At 33.6% G+C, this 19,875-nt stretch overlaps 1 protein-coding gene across 4 annotated transcripts; it reads right to left on the bottom strand.

Moving 5' to 3' along the window:
• On the bottom strand, nt 1,592-19,293 carry LOC18602572 (probable aldo-keto reductase 2). Of its 4 annotated transcripts, none has more exons than XM_007034043.2 (5): nt 18,551-19,293; nt 18,269-18,441; nt 18,071-18,173; nt 17,353-17,363; nt 1,604-2,202 (listed from the first exon to the last, which is right to left on the bottom strand). In XM_007034043.2, exons 1-5 carry the CDS (start codon nt 18,968-18,970, stop codon nt 1,875-1,877), a joined length of 1,035 nt encoding a protein of 344 aa, XP_007034105.2. In that variant the 5' UTR covers nt 18,971-19,293; the 3' UTR covers nt 1,604-1,874. The 4 variants fall into 4 exon arrangements, with proteins under 4 accessions (XP_007034108.2, XP_007034105.2, XP_007034107.2 ...); XM_007034045.2 differs by lacking the exons at nt 17,353-17,363; nt 18,071-18,173; nt 18,269-18,441; nt 18,551-19,293 and adding exons at nt 5,452-5,462; nt 6,195-6,297; nt 6,383-6,555; nt 6,668-7,334; XM_007034046.2 differs by lacking the exons at nt 17,353-17,363; nt 18,071-18,173; nt 18,269-18,441; nt 18,551-19,293 and adding exons at nt 3,427-3,529; nt 3,608-3,780; nt 3,901-4,584 and having other exon boundaries at nt 1,592-2,213.

Genomic DNA, 19,875 nt, shown 5'->3' with positions numbered 1-19,875 from the left:
GTACAAAAACATGTGATATGTCATGGCTAGATTGTTACACGTTATGTACAAAAACATGTAAAACAATATGGTTAAGTTGTTATACGCCATTGTTAGGTTGTTACACGCCATGTACAAAAACATGTGACACGCCATGGTTAGGTTGTTGTACGTCATGTACAAAAATATGTGGCACGCCACGTTGAAAAAAAATTGTTGTTCAAAACACAAATTTCTTATCTAAAACACCTATTTTAACTAAAAAAAAATTTTGCTTTGAAAACTTACATTTATAAATTTCAAAATTTTGAATATATTGGTGTCTAGGTCCCGAATTGATCTAACTAAAAGCTATTTCAAACATCTATTATCATTTTTACCATTTTAGTTTTACCCAAAATACCTAAAAATCAAATTCCCCAAATAACCATCCACCCAAGCACATCAAAACCATCACTTGGTGTCTTGAAAGCGTAAGAAAGAGAAATATGAAAATATGAGAGAGAGAAATTAGAGCATAGCAAACGAATGCCGAAGAGAGAAATCGATAAAATTAAAGAGATGAGATGGTTAGAGAGAAAAATCAGAAGCACAAATGAAGAGAAATTATGATGAATGGTTTAATTTATTTGAAATAGTTTTAAAGATATTTTTATCAAATTATAATTAAATATGACTAAAAGCAAGAAAGGTTATTCTTCATAATCTCATACCCTATTTATGGCTTTCCCACTGTCCATGCTCCATAGTCCTTCCATTCCTAATGAATCAATGTATCTGCTTTTGTTAGAACTTCTCTTTGGAGAGGTTAAGGTTGTGAATGGTGTCAAGGCCAACACATAGGGATGTCAACGGGTACTCTATTATAGGGTACCCGTTGATATTCGATCTGGTTACACTGAGTTAAGGTGCCCAATAAATGGATTTGAAACAAGTTCGGGTAGTGATTTTACTACCCGAATCGGATTCGGGTAGGGTGAGGGTATCACACTTTGGATACCCGTTACCCGTTTACAATACCTTGTATTTATTTATTTTTTATTATTTAAATAGTTGAATAAAATTGTTGCGTTAGGACTTGAACCCAGGCAGGAAAGCACTCACCGTCTCCACCATTTGAACAAGCAATTTTCTTTGTTATATATTGTCAAAATAATATATTTAAAATATAGTTAGTTAAATAACTAATGTGATGATATGAATATATATAAATAAAAAATTATTAGATTATTAATTATGTTTAAATAATATGAATATCATATCATATCATATTACAAAGGAATATAATTTTATTTTTATTTTTATTAATTTAATTAATAGTTACTTTTATGAAATACGTAAATAAATATTATTGTATATGTATACAAATTCGAGTAATTGGATATTTATGAAAAAAAATTTAATAATTTTTTAATTTAATCGAGTTTTTAAACGAGTTAGGGTAATTATAAAGTAGTAAAAATGTAATAGGGTTAAAGTTAAGGTAGTAATTTTTAAAATTATTCAAATAATTAATAGAGTTAGGATAATTAATTTTGTATAGAGTTAAGGTTCGGATATCTCAAAATTATAGGATACCCGACCCGTTGACATCCCTACCAACACATTGCCAAAACATAAAAGCTAGAGAAAAGGGCTTTAGAATAAAAGCACATCAACATGTGCTCGTCCCACAAATTTTTGTTTAATTACCTTGGAACGGACAATCTCAACCATGACAAACTTAGACTACCCAGTTTGCAATCCATCACCGGAAGACCTATTGATACTTCTGACACAACATTTATTCTCTCAGCACCAAGTAGAGACTTATTGTGATTTTAAAACACATCCCCAAGGTGTTACATTAAGTCCGTAACTCATTATGAAGATTGCATCGATATGATAGCATGCCCTCATTCAGGTTTCCATGAAGACAAGGGAGGAGTTTGAGATTCAGGGTAGGTAGCGGCAGTTCCACCATATCTGTCTCCCTTCACGGCATCTGCTGAAGCAATGGATTCTAGCTCAAACATCTCTTCAGGTGTTAATTTCAAGGACAAAGCTCCTATGTTCTGATTGAAGTTTTTCATTTTAGTGGTTCCAGGAATGGGACAGACATCATTCCCTTGATGATGGACCCAGGCCAACGCAAGCTGTGATGGGGTGCACCCCTTCTTTGCTGCTATCTCATTAACTCGCTCATAGAGGCGTTTGTTATGCTCCAGATTTTCAGGTTGGAACCTTGGTAGAAACTGTGACAATTGAAAATTCATTCAATTGATTGTGTCATAAAACATAAAGAGTAATCAGCACCAAACCAGTATTTTCTGTAAATAATAAAGATTCATGATTCAAGAAATTTCAGCTAGTGTTTGCCAACTCATGCCATCATTAGTTCTCAAAATGGACCTCATTTTGCTTAATTGCCCAACTACAGAGAGGATCTTTTATCCTCAAATATAATTTAAATATAGGCTAAATGCCTATTTGAAACAGATTTCACAGGGGTATAATTTTTAAAACAAACAATCACCATGCAGTTCCCTAAGTGCATTCCTGTACTCCAGAGTCCAGTCATTAACTTCAGTTGTTGAAATTAGGAGGACTGAAGCTCATTACCTAATTTATAAATCAACTGGGAAATCTGATAGAAAACTTCCAATCACATGTAGCAGATGTCTCTTCTATGACACAGATATCAGTCGAAGTAAACAGATATCCTCTACAAACTTGCCTTAAGTTTGTCTTATTTTAAAGATGCATTAGAAGATTGTTAACTGTTGCGATAGTAAAAACTTCACCTTAGTAATGGTTATTAACTAATGGATCACAAGAGAGGCCTGCATAACTCAAGGGGAGGAGCCAAATAGAGGCAAACTAGAATATAAACGTATGGTTAGCCCTCTGTTATTAAGAAGAACGTAGGCATTTTGAAAAATATATTCTTAATGGGATTTGAAGCTTAACACGCCTGCATAATACTTCACTAGATAGTTACCCTATATACATAAGACTTCACTACATAATGGTAATGGAATATGACAGAAAAGAGGAAAAAGTTATGGACATACTAAAATTTCAGTCCTTAACTGGTACACCCTGACCGAAGTACACAGTTGGACTGATGAAGAATGTACCACTTACTTAATAGACCCAATTCACATGAGATATCACTAAATTAGAAAGAAAAAGCTCGCTAGCATTAAGGCACTTGGAGACTAAAATTGGGAGGTCTTCTTCACAAAGTAGACCAACCAAGATGGAAATGTTGCAGAACAAATTAAGCTTCAAGAAAATTTAGCTGACAGATATAAAAACTCGGGTCATGTCTATCGATGTGGATGTTCTTTGATTCACATACCATACTTGATAAAATCTATCATACCATAAAATTTGATATGGCTAAAAGTAACAGGTAATTATTTCTTATGAACAATTATCCAATTGTGAAAAATAGCTACAAACCTTCCTGTAGTCATCATCAGAAAGAGTTTCTACCAGTTTAGGCCCTGATGATAAGAATCCTCTCCCCAGAGGACTGTAGGCAACAATCCCAATCCCAAGGTCCCTGCGAGATGAAAAGGAATGAGACACTAGAATTTACAATTTCAAATGATTTAAATTATTACTCTTATCCATGGCTAACCTGCATGTAGGAACTATTTCTTCCTCAACATCTCTAGCCCACAAGGACCATTCTAACTGCACAGCAGTTATTGGATGAACAGCATGTGCCCGCCTAATAGTCGAAGCAGAAGCCTCAGATAACCCTATGTATTTTACTTTACCTTCTTCAACTAGTTTCTTAAGTTCTCCCATCTGGGCAAAAAATTAAAAAAACACAAGGAACTATTCATAAAAAGACCAAGATGCCTCATTCCTTAACTAGGTCATAACAAAGAAAAAAAGCAGGGGACAAAATTCAAAACAAAAACAAACCGTGACTTCAATGGGAACCCTGGTGTCGATCCGATGCTGATAATAAAGATCAACACAATCCACACCAAGACGCTTCAAGCTACCTTCACAGGCCGCCCTCACGTACGCGGGGTCACCACGGATTTGCCTTGCGCCTTGAGAATAGTTTATACCAAACTTGGTAGCCAATTCAACTCTGTCTCTGAAACCATGTTTCAGTGCCTTGCCAAGGAGGATTTCATTGGTATGGGGACCGTAATTATCAGACGTATCAAGAAAGGTTACCCCAGAGTTGAAAGCATGGTGGATGAGAGCAATCATGTCAGATTCAGGCTTCGGAGGACCATAGAAAGCTGACATGCTCATGCAGCCAAGGCCCTGAGCAGACACTTCCAGGCCTTGAGAACCCAACTTGATCCTCCCAACTTTTGCAGTCGCCATGTGTCACTGGTGAGAATGAATAGCTAAGCTAGCTGAAGCGGTTGCACAGTGGCAGGAGGTGTGTTGTTGATGAAGTTGCGGTTCAGTGTCAACTGTTAGAGTAGTACTTAATAGTAGGTGGTGACATTAAGAGCAGGAAAACGTTGGAACCGATAGTTCCATGTGGATTCTGCAACAATGTTTTTCATTTTTTTTTATTTATATTGATTTGTGTTCTTTTAGAAACTATGCGGATTATAAAATGGGGGGAATTTGGGGAAAAGGGGTAATGAATCTCCAATATATTATACTTTGCTGCCTCCATAAAAAAGTATGGATTTGTTTGGTGACTGTTTTTATGACAAAGCAAAATTATATGATATATACTTTTCCCAAAAAAAGATATAAGGCAAGACCAATATAAAGATTAAAAATAAACCAATAATTAAAATATAATATAAAAAACATCTATAATCTTAATTTTTTATTATTTTAAATATATTTTTTCTTTTTTCTTTCAAAAAATAAGATGTACAACAAATGTAATAACCAAACAATAATATATTGCATTAAAATGATTGACAAACTTATAGGAGAATGGCTAAAAAGCAAGCACAATAATATTATATATATATATATATACATATAATATAAAATGTATTGAAACATTTGCTTAATTACCTTAGAATAGACAATCTCAACCATGACAAACTTAGATAGCTACCACATACCAAGTTTGCAATCTATGATTATAATTCTAACGGAACATTTATTCTCGAAATACAAAGTAGAAACACTCGTCAATCAATATGGTAGCATAAGCCTCATTCAGGTTTCCATGAAGACAAGGGAGGAGTCTCAGAGTCATGGTAAGTAGAGATACCTTCACCATATCTATCTCCCTTCACGGTATCTACTGAAGCAATGGATTCTAGCTCAGCCATCTCTTCAGCTGTTAATTTCACGGACAAAGCTCCAATGTTCTGATTGAAGTTTTCGATTTTGGTGGTTCCGGGAATGGGACAGACATCATTCCCTTGGTGATGGACCCAAGCCAACGCAAGCTGTGATGGGGTGCACCCCTTCTTCACTGCTATCTCGTTAACTCGCTCATACAGGCGTTTGTTATGCGCCAGATTTTCAGGTTGGAACCTTGGTTGTGACTGTCACAATTCAATATTCATTTCAAATGATTGTGTCATAAAAGATAAAGACAATCAGCCACAGACCATCAATTTCTGTAAGTAATACAAGTTCGTCGATTCAAAACATTTAATCAATGGATCACATGACACACTTGCATAACCCAAGGGAAAGGGGCATTTTAGAGGCAAACTACGACATAAAGGTATAGTTAGCCCTCTGTTATTATGAAGAAGCTAAAGAAGGTTACTACCCAACATGTTTTTGCATTTTGAAAATAAGTTTTGAAAGAGAAGGGGAACAGGTTATGAACATACTCAAATTTGGATTCTTAACTAGTCTACCCTTACCCAAGTGCACAGTTGGAGAATATACACTTAGACAGTACACACCGACATGTAAATAAACCCAATTCACATGAAAGTCCCACTAAATTAGAAAGAACAAGATTGCTGGCCTTGAGGCACCCAAGACTAAAATCGGGAGGTCTTTACGAAGTTGGCTAACAAAAAGGGGAATGTTGCAGTACAACTTACACACTTAAAAAAATCTGGCTGTCAGATATAAAAGAATTCTTGTTACGTCTGTAGACTTCTAAACTTTCTTGTGCAAGTATTGATGTGGATTTTCTCTGATTCACATATCATGATCAAAAAAATCTATCATACCATAAAATTTTGATATGCCAAAAAGTAACAAATAATTAGTACTTGTTATGAACGTATATCCAATTGTGAAGAATAGCTACAAACCTTTCTGAAGTCATCATTGGACAAAGTTTCCACAATTTTAGGCCCTGATGAAAAGAATCCTCTCCCCAGAGGACTGTAAGCAACAATCCCAATTCCAAGTTCTCTAAGAAATTAAAAGGAATCACATTAGAATAAGGTTTCTAAATCACTAATTTTTAAAAAATTTGTCAGTCTTGTGGATAAGTAACCTGCAAGTAGGAATGATGTGGGCCTCAACATCTCTAGACCACAAAGACCACTCCAACTGCACAGCAGTTATTGGGTGAACAGCATGCGCCCTCCTAATTGTCGAAGCAGAAGCCTCAGATAGACCTATGTACTTTACTTTACCTTCTTCAACTAGCTTCTTAAGTTCACCCATCTGAGTAAAAAAAGAAAAGCAACAATCAATAAAACGATGAAGAATTCTCATTTCTTAACTAGATCATGACAAAGTAAAAAGCAGGGGACCGAAAGCCCAAACAAAAACAAACCGTGAATTCAATGGGAACTCTGGTATCAATCCGATGCTGATAGTAAAGATCAACACAAACCACACCAAGACGCTTCAAGCTACCTTCACAGGCCGCCCTCACGTAAGCAGGGTCACCACGGATTTCGTTCTTGCCTTCACTGTAGTCTAAACCAAACTTAGTTGCCAATTCAACTTTGTCTCTGAAACCATCTTTCAAGGCCTTGCCAAGGAGAATTTCATTGGTGTGGGGACCATAAACATCAGAGGTGTCAAGAAGGGTAACCCCAGAGTTGATTGCATGGTGGATGAGAGCGATCATGTCAGCTTCAGGCTTCGGAGGGCCATAGAAAGCTGACATCCCCATGCAGCCCAGGCCTTGAGCTGACACTTCCAGGCCTTGAGATCCCAACTTGATCCTCCCAACTCTTGCAGTTGCCATGTTTTACTGGTGAGAGTGAATAGCTAGCTAAAGTTGCTGCAGACAGCGGTCAGTGTTGTGTCGAGGAAGTCGCGGTTCAGTGTTATCTGTTGAAGTAGTCAGCGGAAAGGGCAAGGAATCCACAACAGTATACTTTGCTCCCTGATTAAGAATATGGATTTGTTTGGTTATTGTTTTTATGACAATGGAAAAGGAAATGATAAAAGGCAGATCAATAATGATCAATAGTTTTGTTCATACATTCGTTTCAAGTGGTCCTTGTGGTGTGTCGCCTTTTGTGCAGAGATTTTTTTGTAATTGTATAGTTCCTTTCTCACACCAGTTTCTATGCCATCAAAATCTTGGGCTGACAAGGCTAAAGACTTACAATGGCATCAAGTGGGTGATGGGTGGATATAATTTTGCGTTTTAAAAAAGAAAATAATAATCAATAATGCATTTAAAAAAATGATTAAAAATAAACAAATAATTAAAATATAATATCCATTTTGATATAATTATTTGGTTAAAAGATTTATTCAACGTTTGTAATTTTTTAATTTTATTCAATTTAATCTTTATACTCAAAATCGAAATAATTTAGGATTTTAATTTTGAAAATTACATCAATTTAGTCTATTTTTCTAATAACATCTAATTTTACCGTTAAATGATGATATCAGTGCTGACATAATTACTGATGTCAGCGTTAATGTGTCACATTTTGATGACATGACGTTAAAATAATGACGTCGCATGTCACGTGGTATTATATTATGACGTGGTAGTGTTGACGTGGTACTGATATGTTGACATGTTAATATCACGTGGTAGATTAAAAAAATTTTTTAAAAAATTTTACTAAGTCATAGAGATTAAATTGAATAAAAATATATAGCATAAGGACTAAATTGAATAAAATTGAGATGTGGATGGACTAAATTAATAAATATAAATCTTTAAGTAGATTATTGATATATTTATTAATAAGCCAAATATTTAAGTGTAAAAGATTTATGGTATTAAAAAAATATATAAATATTTTCTTACTTGATTATTTGATTCTCAAATATATAAATTTATTTATCTTTTTTACAAAAATTAAGTTTGAATTCTCCTTCCATAAAAAAAATTTGAAAAAATTTTATACTTGAAGTCAAATTTAGATAAATAACTTGTACTACGTTAAAATAAAATAATATAAAATGACTAAATAAATTCTTTTTTCTTCTATTTGTAATAGCATAAAAATTTGAATTTTATTTAACTTAGTTTTTAGCTTGAGCTAAAGTCAAATTAGCAAAATATGTTGATTTAGTTTTTTCTTTTAAAAAAATGAAGAACGCAGATATGAAATTAACAATGATGATAAAAATAATTTCTCATTCTGATTTGCTTAATTTGGACATGACAAACCTCTTATTACAACCATAGAATCTAAGTTCTATCTGTTCAATTATTTATTTATTCATTTATTATGTTTTTATTTTGTAAATATTTCAAGTTATATTTTTTAAGTTAAAATTTCATATATTAAAGACTGCATTTATAATTGATAAAGTTAATATAACTGTAAATATTTGTATAATTTTATTTTATTAATAAATTTTTTGTAGATCTAAATTAATAATATAAATTTAAATTTAACAGAATTTGATTATGGTATTTGAATTTAAATAAAATCGTTTTATAAAAAATTTTGAGAAAATTTAAATAAAAGGTAAATTGGGTAAGAGTTGAATAATGTGTATTTGTAAATTGTGAAAGTAGTAACTAAATTAACATATTTTGCTAATTTGAGTAAATTTAAATAAAAGGTAAATTGGGTAAAAGTTGAATAATTTTAAAAAAAATGTGTATTTGTAAATTATGAAAGTTGTAACTAAATCAACATATTTAGTCATTTTATATTATTTATTTTAACTTAANTTTTTTTAGAAGGAGAATTCAAACTTAATTTTTGTAAAAAAAATAAATTAATTTACATATTTTAGAATCAAATAATCAAGTAAATATATATATATATATATATATATATTAACACCATAATCTTTTACACTTAAATATTTAGCTTATTAACAAGCATATCAATAATCTATTTAAATATTCTTTTAATTTAGTCCTTCAATATCTCAATTTTATTTAATTTAATCCTTATATTATATATTTTTGTTCAATTGAGTCCTTATGAAATGGTAAAAAATTTTTTTAATCTAACACATCATCATGCCATGTCATCATCTCAATGCCACGTTATCAATATGTGACACGTTGGTGCTGATGTCATCTTTTAACGGTAAAATTGGAAGCTGTTAGGAAAACAAATTAAATTAACACAATTCTCAAAATCAATAGATTAAATTATTTCGATTTTGAGTATAAAGATTAAATTAAATAAAATTAAAAAATATAAAGACTTGATAGATCTTTTGACTATAATTATTTTGTTTAAAAGTAAAATCATGTATGCAACCCCCATTTCCACGTGTCTCATAAACTTTTGCTTACTGACCTTGGAGCGGACGACGTCAACATGACAAACGTAGATACCTACAATCAAGTTTGCGATCTATCACTACAAGACCTAGGGTACTTGTAAATATAACACTTTATTTTCTGAATATAAAGCAGAGTACTCATCAAAACTTTAAAGCACATGATGCTGCTCATTGTGAAAATTGTATCAATGTGGTGAATGGAAGGCCGTCAATCCTCACGCAGGTTTCCGTAAAGACAAGGGAGGAGTTTCAGATTTGCGGTAGGTAGCAGTGGTTCTAATATATCTGCCTCCCTTCGCGGCATCTGTTGAAGCAATGGATTCTAGCTCTATCTCTTCACGTATAAATTGTAAGGCCAAAGCTGCAATATTCCGATTAAAGTTTTCAATTTCTGTGGTTCTAGGAATGGGACGGACATCATTCCCTTGGTGATGGACACAGGCCAATACAAGCTGCGATGGGTTGGCATTCCTTTCTTGCTGCTCTCTTACTAACTTGCTCATAGAGGCGTTTGTTATGCTTGAGATTTTCAGGTTGGAACTTTGGGTAGTTACTGTGACAAATGAAAATTAATTCCAACGATTGTTTCGTCAAACAAAAAGACAATCAGCAGCAAGGCATTCTTTTCTGCAAATGGAACTAATTAATTTGGAATTCACGTTGTGAAATTTATGAATTAAGTCATAATTTTCCTCATCCAAGAAATGTGGAAAAAAAAAAAAAAAAAGGCCATCCATGCAAGTAGTTTCGGTCTGCTAGAGATGACTGGAGCTAAAGCGGGAGGGGGCGTGCTTTCCATCACTGTTTATCTGAAGATTGGTCGAGAGACAGCCCCCTCTATATATCTTGAAAGCTTTCTAATCCGATTCAGATTCAAGGTCTACCACCAACTTTCGAGTAAAATTGGTTGAAAGTCCTTCCAAAGATTGCCACATCACTTCATAAATTTCATCACATTAAGGTAAAGTGTTCCACTTGAGTGATGTAAATTGTGATGCTCTTTTTGTCCCTTTCAAAATTTCTTTTAGTAATGATTTTAAATGGAGACAAAATGTTCCCTAGGTGTTTTTTTCAAAGGACAATCCTATCTCATTACCTAACTTTTTATCATAATTCACTTTAAATCTAATAGTATTAAAAATACACTTAGTTTCAAAATTTTAAACATCACTAATGAATTTTATAAAATTATTAAAATATCCAAAAAATTAAAAAGTCAAAAATATTAAAAAAAAAATCACCTTCAACTTTCAAACTCTCTCCTTCTTATTGGATGAGCCGATTCTGCATTTTTTTTTTGGTTACAAGAGAAACCATCTAGATGCCAGATGAAGTATTAAACTCCAGTGGCTTTGGATTGTCACTTTAATTTTACAAACTTAATTAAATTGTTGTGTTGTGTTTTGGAGCAATCGTTTTGTTTGTTTAGAATGGTGGATAAGACTCTGCTTTTCTTTACATATTTCTACCTAAAGGATTTTTCCACCTATTTGTTCGTTAACTTCAAAGCCTCGGGTAATCAGGCAAAACATTTGGCAACACTTGGATTAAGCACCTACCCACCACCGCCAAGCTTAGTTGCTCCACCAAACCAAATTCGTCCCCTCAATCCTGTTGATTATTGAGGAAGAGACGAAGAATCTGAAAAAAATCTAGAGAAAGTTTTGTCGATTATTGAGAAAGAGACGAAGAATCTGAAAAAAAATCTAGAAAAAGTTAAGAGATGGATAAAGCTCTAATTGTATTGTCTTTTTTTTCAACTTCACATTGTCAGTACAACAGATTTTTTATAGTCAAGTCTTCATGTAAAATCAAAAATATAATAATAACCTTAAACAGTTAGAATATTTACAAATATACCATTGCACATGTCAAAATATAATATCTAACACCCCCCCTCAAGAGAAGCATGGATATTATCTATGCTCATCTTGCCTAACAGATAGGTGAATTGTGCAAGTGGTAGCGCCTTAGTAAAAATGTCTACCAATTGATCCTTAGTAAAAATGTCTGCCAATTGATCCTTAGTAAAAACATGCTAAGGACAAATAACTCCTTCAAGAACTTTATCTCGAATAAAATGACAGTGCAGTTCAGTATGCTTAGTCCTCTCATGAAATATAGGATTTTTACAAATGTGAATAGCAAACTGGTTATCAAAAAATAATGAACTAAAGCAATATGAGAAAAACCAAAATATTTGAGTAGAGACAAAAGCCATATAGCTTCACAACAAGCAGCAGCCATAGCACGATATTCAGCCTCTATTGAACTACAAGCAACAACTGATTGCTTTTTAAATTTCCAATTAAAGAGAGATTTACTAAGAAAAACTCCAAAACCAGTAACAGAACGTCTGGAATCTAAGCATCTAGCCCAATCATTATCAATAAAAACCTTTAGTTGAACATCAGAATCAGAAGCTAGTAAAATACTTTATCCCGGTGCCTTTTTAAGATACTTAAGTACCCAATAAGCTGCCTATAAATGAGTGGTGAGGTTGCATCAAATTGTTTTTGTGATTTTGATTTTAATGATAATTCTGGTAGAAGGATGAGCACCCAGCTGAGTCTTGAGATATTAGATGCCAATGGAAGCAAAGTCCTTGTACAAATTTAATCAGACACCCAATTCCATCGGAAAAGATCGATGAATAGTAAATAGAAAGATCAAATAGATATAAAACTTATGACATGTCATTAGAAAATTAAAACATTAACTAATTAATTGTGGAACTTATATGTCTAATATCAACATTAAATTGTTCAAATTGCATAAAAGAGACTAAATGCCAAATGGATCAAGCACTACTTTCTGCGCTTGGTAGATGCAGTCTTGTACCCACACTTACAACGCTTGTCCCAAGGTGCACGCCAAGTCTTCCCACAACGCCCACTGCTTTTACTTCCGACCCTCACCACCTCCGTAAATAGAGGTGTAGGGGAGGGTGGTTTTATAGCAACTCTTATTTTTTAAAATTTTAAAATTTTATCTTTATAATACTTTTATAACCTATTTTTAGTTTTTTAGAATTTTAGAATTTTATTTCTATAATAATTTTATATTTTTTTCTTTTATTTTATAATTTTTATAACATATCATTATGTCATTTAAATTTATATTTATCTTGCATCTTATGATAAAGTTATTGGAGATAACAAATGACTTTTCAAAAGCTTTACAACTCAAATCTCAAGACATATTAAATGTAATTCGTTTAGTATTGTTATTAAAAAACGTCTCTAACAATTGGGAGAAATGAATGAAACCTTTGTTTGTGTCAGTAAAGAAGTTTTGTGAGAATACGAAATTAAGATTTTTGACATGGAGTTAGATATAAAGGTAAAAGCCGTCTTTAAAAGGATCATAGCACAATTGAACACCATTATTGAGTTGAGTTGTTTTTTTCTGCTATTAACTCACTCTTGTAAGAATTAGATTTTAGATTTATAAGAATATGGTGGAGTTGCTCACTCTTGACATATCCTTGGACTCTTATAATGATTTCAAATTGTTTGATGTTGAAAGTATTTGTAACTTTGTAATTAAATATTATCTTGGTAACTTTACTGAATATGATAATATGTGTTTGAGCTATCAATTGGATCTATTCAAGTTTGACATTCTTCATAATCAAGCTTTGAAAAATGTATTTATACTTTTTGAATTGTGTCAAATGTTAAAGAATACGAGAATATCAAAAGTTTAATTTCTTATTGACAGATTGATGTAGACTCTTCTAGTTTTCAATATAACATCAAAGTGTATAATATTAATTATAAAACTTGTTAAGAACGAGACTCGTAATAAAATTTTAAATGATTTTATTAAAAATTCGAATAATTCAAGATTTTGATATTAATTCAATAATGCCTTCAACTCTATGAAAATATTGTCAAGCTCAATTAAAAATATCCAATTTTAACATGCAATAGTTATAAAAAAATATCTTTATTTTGTACTTAACATGTAATTGGAGTTATTTATATAATTTTTATATGAATTTTTTCCATCTAAATTATTTTATGTTTTTGTTAAACACTAAACTATGGGTGTGACTATTTTATGGACATTGTCTTTACCCCTCAAACACGAATCCTAATTCTGTCACTGATAACGAGGATAGTAGATTCATCTCCATTCCCCTAAAACACCTTGATAATTCCTTTATTTGCCTAGAGCCTTAACCTTGATAATGGAAATTATGTTGCAGTTGCACTAATTGAGATGCCCTTCATGGCTTCCTTCCAAAAACTTTGATGGTTTATAGAAGCTACCACACATATCTGACCATTTCTTTAGATTTATATACATGATTTGTCCCAATTGTACCTACCCAAAATACTAATACCACCACTACCTAAAAATGAGATTAATCACTGAGAGATGTGGGAGAACTATGGACCTAAATAATAATTAGAGAAAAAAACTATACAAGAACAAAGTGATTTTTTGGACTAATCTAGAATCATACTACCAATAACTATACCCAAATAGATTGAACAAATGAACTTCCTTAAAGCGCAGGTACAAATGACTCTAAACAATATTGTAAATTAGATAAGGCGGTATCATCCACAAAACCTCCCAAAATAATGTAATTCAGATAGGTTCTCAAAATTTGAATTGCATATAATTTTTATCTTTATAATTTAAAAAGTAAATTACTACTAATTCCCATATTTTTACTGTTAAACAGGAACGTCCTTTTGTCAATATTTTCATCAAGTGTTGGCATGATAATTAATGTGGATAAAAATTAAATTATGTGATTTTTCTTTTTCATTCTCTCCTTTGTTCTCTCTCTCCCTTCAGCTAGGGGCCAGCCGATGACAGTAAAGGGTCTGCTCTAGCCTTATTGATGCCTTGATGACGATTGGAGCCAAATTAACCCATGTTACCTATTCGACGGGGGAAAGAGATCGAGCTTGGGGCAAATCTGGGCCTCTACCGTTGCCGGCTGCCGCTGACCAACGAGAAAGAGAGGGAGAAAAAGAGAGACGAAAGAAAACAGTAAAAAAAATAAAAAACAAAAGAAAGAAAAACTCTACTTTTTTATAGATATATTTTATAAAATTATAATTTAAAACAAATATTTTTTATTGCACCCTTTTTCAATGTAATATGACTTATGAAATTAAAAAAATATATATATAAAAAAAAAAACTGCTTTGGCTGAGCAATTAGGTACTTGTGTCACGTGACAAGAGTGTGGTCCCAGGGTGAAGAAGAAAATGGTGCCGCCACCGTGTCTAAACTCAGACATGTACAACTTGACCTCTTTTTTTTTTATTATCCAAGCACTAATGAGAGGCCAGTCAATGCTGGCGTTCTAGATTGCAATCGTACAGTGACTTTCTACACATCCCGGAGTCGCCATGGGTGGTAGCTATCGGGTCTTAATGCAATCACTTTCGGGTACAAAATAAAGTATTCCACGATAATCTACGATGATTATTTGACTAAGTCGTTCAACTAAAAATTGCATAATTTTTTATTAGTTTAAGATCAACTTATGTTTAAATATTTAAAGGTGGATCCATCAAAGCGATCAACTCAATCCCTTTTTCAATTAATCTCGTATTTTATATATTAATTATAGAGATACCAGCTTTCCTAATCCATGGGGGATGGTGAGTGGTGACTTCATTGCATTGCTGTCCCACAAATTAAAAATAGAGAAAATGCGATGCTTGTAGATTAAATCTAATTATTACCGTTACCAAAGACCAAAAGAAGGAGACAAATTAATCGAGATTAATCTATTTGTTTAAATGAGTGGGAAGAATTTAATAGGTGAGAAAGAAGCGAAATGAGTGATAGTCACCAAAGCAAATGCCAACTTCTTGTCGGCCAGGGAAACTCTTTTTGAACTCTTGTGGACAGGGTTCATGAACCAGTGTAGCTAGCTCAGTAGAAAATGGGGTCTGCCCATGGGTGCTTTAGCTAATGAATCCATTCAAACAAAAAGATTTTGCACACGTATAACTGAACTAGATAGATTATGACATTAATAATTTAATAATTTTTTGATATTCATCACAATGGTTTATTCTATTGACTACAGTAAATATTGTTTAATCCCCTCTTCAAGTTTTATCTTAAAGCGCAGCTGCTACAGTAAAGAATACATAGTTGGCTCATTTTTTTTTTACTTTATCTTAATCCTATACTCTGGATTATGCAAAACGATAATCAGGGTGAGTATATTAATGCAATTCATAAGCCTAAAAGCTTATGCAAAGAGTAATGAATTAATCCAATGCATACATTCCCTTAAGAAGGGGTTGATCCGCTTGGTGGTTTAATAGCTAGTTGGTAGTAATATTTGGCCAAATTATTATATTCTTCATTGCGGTGAGCAAGTACATGAATCTAGTGATCATCCACCTTCAATTAGTGGGAAGTATAACAAAAACTAAAAAAGAGAGAGCTGCTCATCATGCATGTTGCTTCATCATTTCACACATAAAAATAATAAAAATAACAATAATAATAATTACAATGTTTTAACTTTTTGGAGCTTTGCTTTTAGTTATGTACTTTAGTAGCTTTAGATCGAATATATTAGATTTTCCCAATAAGTTTGAAAACAATTAACTAAACACATATTTACTTAAAAGTAAATTAGTGGTTTGCGAGACTCCATATTAAGCAGAAAACAAATAATTAAGGTGGTAATGGGATTCCTTTTATCTTGTTAATTTCGTTTTTGTTTGTCCATTTCCCAGCAAAATCCATCGGTGGTTCCAAAGCCTTAAGTTACTCATCAAAGGTCGTCTAAAATCTAAGGAAAATTAGGATTAATTAATTGAAAACCTATTGCTTATGGTGTGGGGACGACGGGATCTAGATTGGTCCCATGGATGGGTCACCCACAAAGTAAATGGGCTATTGGTGCAGGTAAAACCATACATAAATAAATAAAATAAATAATAATGTTTAGTGACAAAGGAAGCAACTAATTATTTGATCATTTTGGAATGCACAGTGAGCAATTACCTAGACGTCTTCGTTTCATCCTTTTCTATGCTCATATTTTCTTTAAGTTTTTGTCCAATGAAACCAAATATTAATTTGTTGGGGGGAGAGATTCCTCGTATTATAAAAGAGAAGGAAGCATAGTTGAGATCAAAACATTTCAGAAAGACAGAAACACTTTCTTTTTCTTAACATGATCAAGTCAGGAACATACAATCAAGTTTGCCAGCAATCATCAGAAGACCAAGGATACTTCTGATATAACACCTTATTTACTGACAAACTTTTGCTTAATTACCTTGGAACAGACAATCTGAACATGACACATTTAGATAGCTACAATGTATCACTACAAGACCCGTTGTACTTCTGACAGAATATGTATTCTCGGAATACAAAGTAGAGAGACTCGTGATTTTAAAACACAATGCAAAGTGTTACCTCATCATGAAGATTGTATCAATATGGTAGTCTAAGCCTCATTCAGGTTTCCATGAAGACAAGGGGGGAGTCTCAGAGTCATGGTAGGTAACGAGAACGCCACCGTATCTGTCTCCCTTCACGGTATCTACTGAAGCAATGGATTCTAGCTCAGCCATCTCTTCTGCTGTTAATTTTACGGACAAAGCTCCAACGTTCTGATTGAAGTTTTCAATTTTGGTGGTTCCAGGAATGGGACAGACATCATTCCCTTGGTGATGGACCCAAGCCAATGCAAGCTGTGATGGGGTGCACCCCTTCTTCGCTGCTATCTCATTCACTCGCTCATACAGGCGTTGGTTATGCTCCAGATTTTCAGGTTGGAACCTTGGCAGTGACTGTCACAATTGAATATTCATTTTAAATAATTGTGTCATAAAAGATAAGGATAATCAGCCACGGACCATCATTTTCTGTCAATAATGCAGATAAGTTGATTCAAAACATTTAATCAATGGATCACAGAACACACTTGCATAACTCAAGGGAAAGGGCCTATTAGAGGCAAACTAGGACACAAAGGTATAGTTAGCCCTCTGTTATTATGAAGAAGCTAAAGAAGATTACTACCCAACATGTTTTTGCATTTTGAAAATAAGTTTTCTTGAAAGAGAAGGGGAACAGGTTATGAACATACTCAAATTTCGATTCTTAACTAGTCTACCTTTACCCAAGTCCACAGTTGGAGAATATACACACCAACATGTAAATAAACCCAATTCACATGTAAGTCCCACCAACTTAGAAAGAAAAAGATTGCTAGCATTGAAGCACTTGTAGACTAAATCGGGAGGTCCTCATACGGATTAGGCTAACAAAGAGGAAATGTTTCAGTACAACTTGAGCATTAAAAATATTTAGCCGTCAGATAAAAAGAAAAAAATTCTTGTCATTTCTGTAAACTACTAAACCTTCTTATCCAAGTATTGATCACATTTCATGATTAAGAAAATCTATCATACCATAACATTTGATATGCCTAAAAGAAACAGATGATTAGTATTTCTTATGAAAAATAATACAATTGTGAAAAATAGCTACAAACCTTTCTGAAGTCATCATTGGACAAAGTTTCCACAATTTTAGGCCCTGATGAAAGGAATCCTCTCCCCAGAGGACTGTAAGCAACAATCCCAATTTCAAGTTCTCTAAGAAATTAAAAGGAATCACGCTAGAATAAGATTTCTGAATCACTAATTTTTTTGTAAAAAAAAATAAATTGTTAGTCTTATGGATAAGTAACCTGCAAGTAGGAATGATGTCGGCCTCAACATCTCTAGACCACAAAGACCACTCCAACTGCACAGCAGTTATTGGGTGAACAGCATGTGCCCTCCTAATGGTCGAAGCAGAAGCCTCAGATAAACCTATGTACTTTATTTTACCTTCTTCAACTAGCTTCTTGAGTTCTCCCATCTGGGAAAATAGAAAAGGGCAACAATCAATAAAAAGATCAAGAATTCTCATTTTAACTAGATCATGACAAAGAAAAAAGCAGGGGACGGAAAACAAAACAAAAACAAACCGTGACTTCAATGGGAAGCCGGGTATCAATCCGATGCTGATAATAAAGATCGATACAATCCACACCAAGACGCTTCAAGCTACCTTCACAGGCCGCCCTCACGTAAGCAGGGTCACCACGGATTTCCCTCTTGCCTTCAGTATAGTCAATACCAAACTTAGTAGCCAATTCAACTTTGTCTCTAAAACCATCTTTCAAGGCCTTGCCAATGAGGATTTCATTGGTGTGGGGACCATAAACATCAGAGGTATCAAGAAGGGTAACCCCAGAGCTGATAGCGTGGTGGATGAGAGCGATCATGTCTGCTTCAGGCTTTGGAGGACCATAGAAAGCTGACATCCCCATGCAGCCCAGGCCTTGAGCTGACACTTCCAGGCCTTGAGAACCCAACTTGATCCTCCCAACTTTTGCAGTTGCCATGTTTTACCGGCGAGAGTGAATAGCTAGCTGAAGTTGCGGCTGACAGCGGAGTTCCAGTCAGTGTTGTGTCGAGGAAGTCGCGGTTCTGTGTTAACGGTTAAGCAGTAGGTGTACAGTTGAGGGGAGGCTTAAAAAAACAGGAAAAGTTGAAACCGATGACATAAGGGCCGATGTCATAGTGGCTCAAAAGGACTAAGAGCCTATGGTACATTTGACTGTGGAGCAATTTTTTTTTCTTAATTTACTATATATTGTTTTGAATTCTTTTCAAACAGTACCAAAGAGTTGGGAAGAATTATTTTACAAGTTAGCGGACGGATTATAAAATGAGGGATCTGGAAAGAGGATAATGCATCCAGAATATTATACTTTTTGCCCTTATTAAATATGTGGATTTGTTTGATTATTATTTTGATGACATTGGAAAAGAAAATAATTCTCAAAAATAATGTAATTCAGATAGGTTCTCAAAATTTGAATTGCATATCATATTTATCTTTATAATTTAAAAAGTAAATTACTCATTCCCATATTTTTACTGTTAAACAGAAACGTCCTTTTGTCAATATTTTCATCAGGTGTTGGCATGATAATTAATGTGAATAAAAATTAAATTATGTGATTTTTTTTTCATTTTCTCCTTTGTTCTCTCTGTCCCATCAGCTAGGGGCCAGCAGATGACAGTAAAGGGTCTGATCTAGCCTTATTGATGCCTTGATGACGATTGGAGCCAAATTAACCCGTGTCACCTATCCGGCGGGGGAAAGAGATCGAGCTTGGGGCAAATCTGGGCCTCTACCGTTGCCGGCTGCCGCTGACCAACGAGAAATAGAGTTAGAAGAAGAGAGACGAAAGAAAACAATAAAAAACAAAATAAAAAACAAAAGAAAGAAAAGCTATTAGGT

This window comes from Theobroma cacao, chromosome 4, assembly GCF_000208745.1.
Source record: "Theobroma cacao cultivar B97-61/B2 chromosome 4, Criollo_cocoa_genome_V2, whole genome shotgun sequence".
NCBI lineage: Eukaryota > Viridiplantae > Streptophyta > Magnoliopsida > Malvales > Malvaceae > Theobroma > Theobroma cacao.
The sequence above is the reverse complement of the archived record's forward strand: the minus strand, read 5'-3'. Positions and strand labels throughout refer to the sequence as shown.